The 10,000-nt window shown below is 40.6% G+C and overlaps 1 protein-coding gene across 1 annotated transcript in view; it reads left to right on the top strand.

Annotated features, from left to right (window-relative positions):
- Nucleotides 1-10,000, top strand: part of LOC138014598 (endothelin-converting enzyme homolog) — a 39,052-nt gene that overhangs the window by 20,845 nt on the left and 8,207 nt on the right. Inside the window, exons 12-18 of the mRNA XM_068861724.1 lie at nucleotides 45-273; nucleotides 1,355-1,453; nucleotides 1,781-1,858; nucleotides 3,203-3,303; nucleotides 6,182-6,240; nucleotides 7,341-7,392; nucleotides 9,117-9,184. Of these exons, the coding sequence (XP_068717825.1) occupies nucleotides 45-273; nucleotides 1,355-1,453; nucleotides 1,781-1,858; nucleotides 3,203-3,303; nucleotides 6,182-6,240; nucleotides 7,341-7,392; nucleotides 9,117-9,184 (686 nt within the window). The remainder of the gene's footprint in view (nucleotides 1-44; nucleotides 274-1,354; nucleotides 1,454-1,780; nucleotides 1,859-3,202; nucleotides 3,304-6,181; nucleotides 6,241-7,340; nucleotides 7,393-9,116; nucleotides 9,185-10,000) is intronic.

Genomic DNA, 10,000 nt, shown 5'->3' with positions numbered 1-10,000 from the left:
GTGCTTTTCGCAGCGACTAATGTGTGCCCATCTTTCATCAACAGGTCTGACGGCGTTGTAAAGGATTACATTATGTGGCGAGTTGTTGACCAGTACGTTTTAACAATGCCTCGACGATTCGTTGATGTAAAACGTAAATTCATAGATGCTATAGCAGGACCGCTAGAGGCAGAAAGATGGAGTGACTGTCTGGGGGAAATGATGACACCAATGGACATGAGCCTGGGGAGATTGTTTGTAGATGCGGATTTTGATGAGGATACTGAAAGTACGGTGAGGTGTACTCCTACAAGAAAAAGAGCTTACTTCATGTAAAAGCGCTCAAACTAGGCTTGTATAGATTGTGCTAGTAAAAGTAGCATATTATGCTAGTAGCACTGCTCTTTTTTTGGCCAAATTATGCTAAAATTATGCTCGTTTTTCCAAATTATGCCACTTTTTAAAAAAGAATTACGCTCTTTGAAAAAATTGCCAATAAGTCCAAAAAATATTTGGTCTACAAGAAAGAAACGCAACGAACAGCACAATGAAATCCAAATGAACATGTGGTTGAGGTTTACATGCACATTAGTACTAGTCTATACTCTCATATAGCTTATCTGCGATTGTTATATTGCAGCGTTACACTTGCTTGCAAGTAGTCAGAAAGTGCATTCTCTTGGTGCTCAAGGAAAGACGCCGAAAGCAGGCTAAAAACCCTTTCCGCGGCAGCAGACGAAGGTTTAACAAGCAGACTGGCACAGCCAACGCCATTTTGTAGCTTTGCCTAATGAGAGGTACTGGGACCGACATGGTTTACAATGTCGCTTCCGGTTCCGGTTCACCCCAGGCCCCAGTCCCAGGGATCAGAAACATTAAACATCGAATAACATCAGCAAGTGCTTGGGACTTGAGATAAAAAATGATGAAATAATAGGATCAAAAATGACCCGATAATTATCAAAATATGCGAATTATGCTAGCAGTGCTTTTTTTTTAAATGGGAAGAATTACGCCAGTTTGCTCAATTTACGCCAAACATTAAGATAGCACAATCTATACAAGCCTAGCTCAAACTGCCCAAGCTAAGAGTGCCCATGACTTCATAAAGGCCCTATGAAATATGTCATCGTATACGTATATGGCACTCGCAGGGAGTATGGGTCAAATAGCATTGAACTTGTTAGTTCAATGCTAGAAATAACCACGAGCGATGGAAAGCCTGATTTTTGCTAACTTTTTAAAATCGCTATACAGGTCCTGGAGGACCTATTCTACCGACGGGTATCGACTTTCGTCTTTCAGAAAATGGTTCTTAGGGAAGGACGTCTCTGCATGGTGTCAGAGTTACAATTTCTTTTTCCCTTTACTATAGGTAAGGGACATGACAAGACGTGTTCGAAAGGCCTTTACTGACAATCTCAAGACTGCAGATTGGATGGATTACTTGACGAAAGAAAATGCCAAAGCAAAGGTAAACAAACAGCATTTCATCGTGAAATTAAATATCAAGGCAACAGCCCTTCTGCGTGATAACGTCTGACTAGCTAATTTCACCACCAAGCCTCGAATTCTAAAATAAAACTTGTAAATTTTAGCATGAGTAATCCCCAAAGGAGCAAACTTGAAAAAAAAAAACCCACGAGCGAATAGTACTGTGTGTCCAGTCCAGATGATGTGGTGGTGGATTTTTAGCACGCGCCGTAATCTTGCATAAGACCTATCAACAAATATACCCCGAAAAAAGGGGTAAAAAGATCATTTGATTTGCCAGCGACTTTTTTTTACTTTGCTATTGCAGGCCGATGCTATGGCAGAAGATGTTGGATACCCACCTTATATCAAAGACGACGCAGAACTCGACCAGCATTATTCCATGGTGGGTGAAAGTTACGGAATGACTGTTAAGGCTTCGACAAGTCAGTTTCCAGGAATTAGCTAAGACTATCAGAGTCCCTTCCTTCCAATTTAGTCTTTACATAAGTTTAAGTTTTAGGAAGCGAAAGATCGAGAGGCTGTTCCAAAGGCGTTTGGAAAAGAGTATCACTATGAACTAGTTTACGCTAGAGATGCAAGAAAAAGTGCACTGAAGTCATTCACTTTAGGTTGGTTAGTGTCTGTTGTCCTTGCAAAAAGTGTTGGCTTTTCAAAACGCTACCACTGACCGAGTTTGCGTAGATTGCTTGTGCATATGCTTGCTGCTTAGGCGTTGACCCGACCGAAACAGCACTGGGTTTGATCGTAACTGTCACGCTCGGTTGCGATATCTGAGCCAGCTGCTCATGTTGCCTTTGTGGAATCAATCGCAATTCTCTGAGGTATGATTTGCGGAACTGAAAGGCCCACCAAGGCTATCTGGAGTGAATAGACTTTGATAAGGTGCTTTTCACTTTGTTAATTCACTTTGTTAATTTGCTCAAAATTACAGAAAATGTGAAAATTTTGTGGAAACGTGTTGAACTGAATTTAAGTTTGCCGCCGGTTTCAACATCGATTTAACTTTCTTTTTTGTCTCCGCAGTGCTTAGACTTGATTATAAAGTTGTAAAAAAGCCTTTTTGATATGCTCATATGCGCACAGCTGGATAAAGAAAATTTAATATAGCGCCACCGGCGATTAAGGGAAAAGTCTCGTGCCGTGTCTTGCAATGATAAATTTTATTTTCTACTTAACAAATAGATTCCATGATGCCGTGCGTCTGTTCAGTAATCACGGTGGTGGGATAGATTAACTAGATCAAAGTGGCACACCGGTGTGCCCCTTTTTTCTTTTACATTTCCATTTTGACAGTGCGCCGTGCGTCTGTTCAGTCACAGATGACGTCCAAATGTGGTAAGAACAAAAAGTTGCGAGTGTGTCACCGATGTCCTCACCACATTTCGACGACTTCTGGGCCGGGATCTATTAGCGAACAGACGCACGGCAACACACGAACGAGAGAAGTGATCCTCACACTTTCGCTGGACAATTTAAACAATTGTTGATTTTTATAGACACCTGAAGAATTCAGGTGCCACCAACGGGATTCGAACCCGTGACCTCTGCGATGTGGGTGCAATGCTTGGAGCCACCTGAATGGTCTGTCCTCTCATAGATCATAGGTGAGAACCAATCAAAATGCATTATAGAGCTTATTATATAAAAGTAAGTTCGTGGTGATCACTTTTTTAGCTCATTAATGATAGTTCATTTCGTTTGTTTAATTTTTCCTTTTTGTTACTAGTTAACCGTCGGCGATGGATTTTTTGAAAATGTTGTGGCGATGAACAAAATGATGATACAAAGGCAATTTGGTTCGCTTCGTCTTCGAGTGAATAAAGATAAGTAAGTGGAATTTTTTCGTTAGCCAGCATCTAAAAACACAAAAATAAGACAACTAAGGCGTTAGATATAAAGGTATTAGAAACATTTAGCATCGCGTATTTCTCTGGAAACGGGAAACCTCTGACATTTACTGGTCTTCTTACTTATTATTTCAGCTTCGCCCCTTTGAATAACAAACTGGGTCTAGTCAGAACATTACTAGACAGAGTATATACTATCAACAATTCCTGGGTTGGTTTTCATCTGGATGTTAAGAAGCTTATTTTCTTACTACGGAAAAATTCTTTTCCGTCTTGGGTCATCGACAAGATTATTCATAGGTATCTTTCTAAGAAAATGAATCCTTCTCTGAATGGGTGGGACGCCTCATCCAACTCCGGGGAAAACTTCTACGCACTTCTATAAACTCCCTTATGTTGGCCGGTTTTCTAAAATCGCCCAGACTAAGTTAAGACAACTACTCAAACATTATTGTAAAGCTGATTTAGATGTTAAGTTGGCCTTTAGTACGTTTAAACTTAGAAACATGTTCAGTGTGAAAGATTCAGTACCGCAAGGTCTACGTTCGCGTGTCGTTTATAAATTCTCGTGTGCTGGCTGTAATGCCAGCTACATTGGCGAGACCACTCGCCACCTTTGTACACGTGCTCGTGAGCATCTCCTGTCGGACAAGTCTTCGCATGTTTACAGGCACCTGCAGTCATCTAGGGCCTGTCATGACTCTTGTAATACAGAATGCTTCACGATCTTAGATTCTGCCGCCTCAAAATTCCAAACAAAGATCAAAGAGGCATTGCACATTAAGTGGGAAAATCCCATTCTTAATCAGCAGTTAAGGCATCTAGACTTGTCTCTTTCTTTTTAATTACGTTGTTCCTTTTGTCTCTTATTTTATTGTTATGCGCGCTATTTTTGTTTTCCGTACATTTCGTATTTCATACTCAAATTGTACGCCAGTTTTGACGCGTTATTTTGTAACGTACCTTAATATAAATTCAAATGTACAACCGTTAAAAGCTTATTTGCAACTGAAGATGACATGAGAATGTCGAAACATGTTGTGTAAAGTGAAAACTGTCGTTTCTTTCTTTTTTTAAGGTTTTCGCCTTTAAATTCTGTAGGAACTCACGTTTAAACCTATAAACTATGTTTTTTTAATGCTTTAACTCTTGAATTAGCACATTTTTGCTGATCATTTGCACATCCTTGAGGACGCTGGCTCGATTTAATTAACACATGTAAAGTAAGACAATAATCCAACATGGCGCGTTTTTTTTCCCGCCAAATGCCGAACCTTATGTTATTTTTGCCACTCTAGTACGGAAAACGGCAAACCGCTATTAGCCACGGTTTGAAGTTTGCGGTCGACTTTGAAAACGCGATGCTAAATGTCCCTGTTATGTCAATTTGGACTTCGGCTGTCCGCGGGACAACCCGCGGGACATCATGCAAAGGTGATGTGACGGATTATGCGATCAAGATCTACCAATCATAGATAGGGGCAAAGCCATAAAAACATTGATTGGGAAAAAAAATTCATACAACCCGCCGCTCTGCCGTTTTTCAGCCCCTTTGCTTTTTGTTTTTCCGTGACGTGAATACAAGTGGTACCCTTTGGCTCCATTCCACGACTGAATTGAATTAGCATAAAAGGTCACCGGCTCTCATTCATACCAAAAAATATAAATGTACATAGCAACACTGATGGCCAAGTAAGGGACTGACCTGTATAGTTGTCGTGTTTACTGCACAAGTGGTTTGTTTGTTTCGTTTATTTGTTGAAGCAGGTATAATAGCACTATATATTGACATGCCTATACAGCTGATGTGGACCTGCTGTAATTTTACACTTACCATGACTCAAAGGCCAAACCACAACATCCCACTGAATTAATCATTTACGATCAAGTGTTGTGAGACGGAGTCAACATTTCATAGTCCTTACTCTAGAAGACTTGAATTTGCAGATTAAATTACAAAGAAATTAAAGCTTTTTCTCCTCAGTTATTTAAAAGACCCTGCCCTGGTTGCTCGAAGTATGGTTAGCGCTAGCCAGCGTTAAATGTCATAGAAAACTTTATTGTTTGATATCTCTTAGCCAACGGTTAGCACTAACCAGGCTTCGAGCAACCGGTCCCTTGAGTCTGGCCCGGGGGAGGGGAGGAGGGCGGGAACTTTCGCGGACTGAGTCATCTGGTCTGGGGGTACTCTGTAGCCTCAGTCAGTAGTCATGTTAGTTTAATAGTTTAACAAACACCTCCATGCAATCAGGCAACTTTAGAAATGCGGTGTTCCACAAGGAGACCTTGTTAGCCGCGCTCAATTTTGGAGTACGCCTGTGTCGTTTTCGCCAACCTTCCCTAATATTTGTCACAAGATCTGGAGAGGATTCAAAGGCGCGCTTTAACGATTATATTCCTACCCTCCAGGAGCGTAGAAGAACAGCATGCACAAAGTCTGTACTAAAAGTCTCCCCGGAAAACCCGCTGCATCCGCTTATACATAAACGCATCATTAGCCAGTCCTATCATTACAATCTAAGACCTAAACCTAATGCCACTTCGGTGACGAAAACTAACCGTTTCGGTGATTTCGTTAGTGTGAAATATGCGACTGCTGCGTCAACGTAATAGTAAATGCAATTATATCAATTGCATTGTTTCTTGCTATCTATTTCTATTTCTATTTTTATAATTATACTATGTATTGCTCTGACCAACACTGTAATTCAGTCCTTGACTGCGAGAGTGTTAAATAAACGAATTTATTTATTTATTTATTTATTTATTTATTTTAATAATGATAGTGCGGCATTTTGAGGTGCATGCATTATATTTTTCCAAATTAATCAGTTTATTGTTTTTGCTATCATTTTAAGGTGGCTGATGGGTCCTACGAATATCAACGCATACTACAGCCCCCAGCAAAACAGAATAGGTACCACTGGGTATATGCAGAAACCATAAGGGTTGAAACGTGTAACGGCCCCTTGTGTGCTGGGAAACAAGCTTCTGAACATTCAATTTGTTAAGTACCATATTAGGAGCAACAAGAGCGAGGGGTTTCCAAATATGGTACTTAGCACTGAAACATTTAGCCAATCGGTTCGCACTGAATATTCGGAAGCTGTGACCGCGCGTTACACGTTTCAACCCGCATGGGTTTCTGGTATATGCTAACGCAAACTACATTCTGTCTCATACCAATATCAGTATGGTATAGCACCAGGCGCCGTACAAAGCAAAAATTGACTTTAAAAGTTAAAACTAGGCCACCATCTGGGCATGCGTATTAGAAATGATCTTTGCCTCATTTGCATTCATTTGTAATGACCCTGCGCAGTCGGAGTGCAATCTTTGATTTGTCATACTCGCGCGGAACGCTGTTCGATTCTTTAATATTTTTTAGACTTCAAATACATTCATACAGTTTTCAAGGGTACTCTGGTGATAGCATTGGTCGAGCGAGCAAAGGCCTTCGTGTATTTGAATGCGTTGAAGCCATTATTTCGTGATCGTCGAAAACTGACCTTCGTTAAAGCGGTGATGTCAAGGAAAGGGCCGGATCCTCTTGGATATCGTTGTCTCCCTGTCTAATGGCAGAAAACAAACTTTACCGTGGCCCATGCAAAAGTGAACTTTCGTACCAAAATTGCGCATGCTCAAGACAAACGTGGCGACTCAGCTCCTTTTAAACTCATAAAACAAAACGTGAGTCATAAAAACATTGAAAAGTTATTGGGTGGCAAAAACGCTGATGAGCCTGTAGATTATTTGTAAATTTCCAGTCTATTTCACTTAAATCCTTTCTTTCCTTCGTGGTTTTTTTAATACACCTTATTCCAAAATGGCCGCCACTTTAGTATCTTTAGTTTCCATGCAAATTGGCCCTTTTGGCCTCGTTCAATGTTAAATATTCTTTTGAATTTTACGTTTGAAAGCGAGGCCATAAGGGCCAATTTGCATGGAAACAAAAGAATACTAAAATGGCGGCCATTTTGGAATAAGGAGCATTAAGTGTTGTTTTTTTTTTTTTAGTTATTTTAGCTGGAATACTTCGTTCCCCGTTTTACAAGAAACAATACCCAAAGTAAGTAGTAAGGCCGATGCGAAGACATGGAATAGAAGTAGAAGCGTATTATTGTTCTTAGATTTATCCAACAGCAACAACTTAAAAGTTTCTCTGGTTTTCATCAATTATCAATGAATCAATACGTCATTGTTGATATTTTGTTTCATTAGCATACGGGTTTGCTCACAGAAGCCATCGTGCTTTTTACAAATTGACTTGTTAAACTCAGTTTAATCTCCAATTTTAAGCCGTTTAGCTTTCATAGAGCGGTTTTCAATTGAGTGTCGAAAGTAATTAGCGAATTGCTTTGGTTTTGCATTTATTTCACTCAGTGATTGTTTCAAAGTTCTCGTGCCATTTTTTCAACCAACCAGAAGTGAAACCAAAACCAATCGTGGCTCCCGCGTGTACATTTTCCCACGCTTTGTGTCGGCTACGTGTAATTACTTCTAGTTTTGATTGGTCTACTGGATTGTCTCCGTCCTTTTTGATTTGCCAAAGTTATTACTTTGGTTTTGGTTTTACGACACTCAATTGAAACTTGCTCTAACTAGCCAGTTGTTACCCATCAAAAACTAATAAATTCTTGGGTGGAAAAAACCGCTAATGATCATCATTATATAGAGATTATCTTGTATATGTGCGCTCAAATTTTCAGAGATGACTCATGATGCAATGCATTTTCCGTATTCAGTGCTTTGTTCTTAGCTGACTGATTAGAAACGGTAGCCTTGTGCTAATGTGACAAAAAGTGTTGCGTTGTTCACGTGATGTCATGACGGTGATGATAATGTCCTAGACTTAATTCTTTGGGACCTGAACAACATTCTCATGTTTAACTTTCTTTTGTTTCGATGAGAAGACTTAGCCCCTGATCACGTGATATCAGAATATTGCCAACAGCTAGAAGGTTTCAAATTTAGTTTCTGCAAATTTTCAACATAGAAGACAATCCTCAGCACCCTGAGAGCAGAGCTTCTCTAAAACTCGCCAGAGGGCGATCGAGCAAGAGAGATTCTGCAGAAATCGTACAAGTCTTTTAAGCCGTCGCAGCCCAAGTTTCTGAGTTAATCACTTAAGTCAAACCGGTTTAGGCAGCGCGTGCATCATATTTTTGACAAGGCGAGGGTCAAATCGAGCTTTCAGTACGAAAATCCATATGGCAACTTGGAGTGCAATCGAGAATGGCCAGGGGCCCGTTTCTCGAAAGTCCCGAAACTTTACGGGCCATTTTCGGGTGTCACAATTCCCTTTGTATTTTAAGAACGGAGAGAATTTAAGTCGTCAAACTTCACAGACGTGTTTCTTTTAGTTAGCTTGAAAACATGTTAAGAGATCGGCTTCCTAAAGCAAGCGGTTGGCAATTTCACAGATGGCTTTTCGGGCCCGAAAAGTTTTCTGGACTTTCGAGAAACACGCCCCTAGGTTTCAACCTGTCTCCAAGACATGGTTTGCGCATACTCAATAAAGACTTTATAAAATTTCTGCACAGTACTTTCTTTCTCGTCGAGTTAACAAAGGCTCTCCTGGCAAGGTGACAATGCTAATGATAAAAGTTTACTGTGGAGGAGCAGAAGTAAGGAAAATAAGTTACGTTCCCTTTGGAAGACTGTCATTCAATGAAATGCACGCGAGATTTGGAGTGTTTAGTTCCCAATCCTGAATCCAACAAATTCTGGACCCAGGAAATAAAAATCAAACCCGTTTCGAAACTCATATCAAGTAATCATTTCAATCAACAGGTTCATCAATTACGGATCCTTGGCAATGATAATTGCACACGAAACTACTCATGGCTTTGATAGCAGAGGTAATTTTGAAACATTTGCTTTCGAAAATGTTCTTTCCTGATTTTACCTACCCGGATTGCCCCTCCACGAGGCGAATCTTAGGGGGAGCCTTTAAGCGACCCGTAAGGCCAGAGCGAATCGAGTCGAGAATGTGAGGATTCTAACGAAGGGCTATAACGCCCGAGACGACAGCTCATAAATTTTTCTAATGGTGGTTTATTTACCCTTAGCACAAAATTTTCGGACTGCACTCAACACCGACGCAACACCACAGAAACTAACCTTTAATACCCCTGGAATTAATCTCTGTTTTGATTTAAAACATGACCCGTGTCCTAGAACCCTTCTTGCTACACTAGCCTGTGGGAGTTACCGTGTGATTTATCTTTTCAGGTCCTCTATTTGACCTCTGATTGATATTTAATATATAGATTTAGCCAAGCCTAAAAGCGGAGCTCTCGGGTTATTTATTCTTAAAATAAGTTAACGTGGCTTGAACCTGCGATCCAATCGAAAAGCATTGCCTGGTCGGCGGTCACCTTAGAGAAGCTGACTTTGATGGACACCTCGATGAGCTTTAAACTTGAGCCCGCGATATGGTGAAGTGATACTGGTCAGCGGATACTTTTTTGACAGGTGTCAATTAACCATAACATAGATGTCCAACATCAAAGATTATTGTCGCCAAAAAAATGGTTGCACCACAGAGTTTCACAATGCCTTACATGGAGGGGTGGAAGTACAGTCGTTCGGTGACCAAAACCAATTTTCTCGCACAGATGGGTTACCATATTTTCTTACCCATGGTGCTCCGGGCGCGCGCCGCGAGCGCCGTC

The sequence above is a fragment of the Montipora capricornis genome, chromosome 8 (assembly GCF_036669925.1).
Source record: "Montipora capricornis isolate CH-2021 chromosome 8, ASM3666992v2, whole genome shotgun sequence".
NCBI classification, from domain to species: domain Eukaryota; kingdom Metazoa; phylum Cnidaria; class Anthozoa; order Scleractinia; family Acroporidae; genus Montipora; species Montipora capricornis.
Note: the sequence above shows the minus strand (reverse complement) of the source record. Positions and strands in the feature narration are given on the sequence as shown.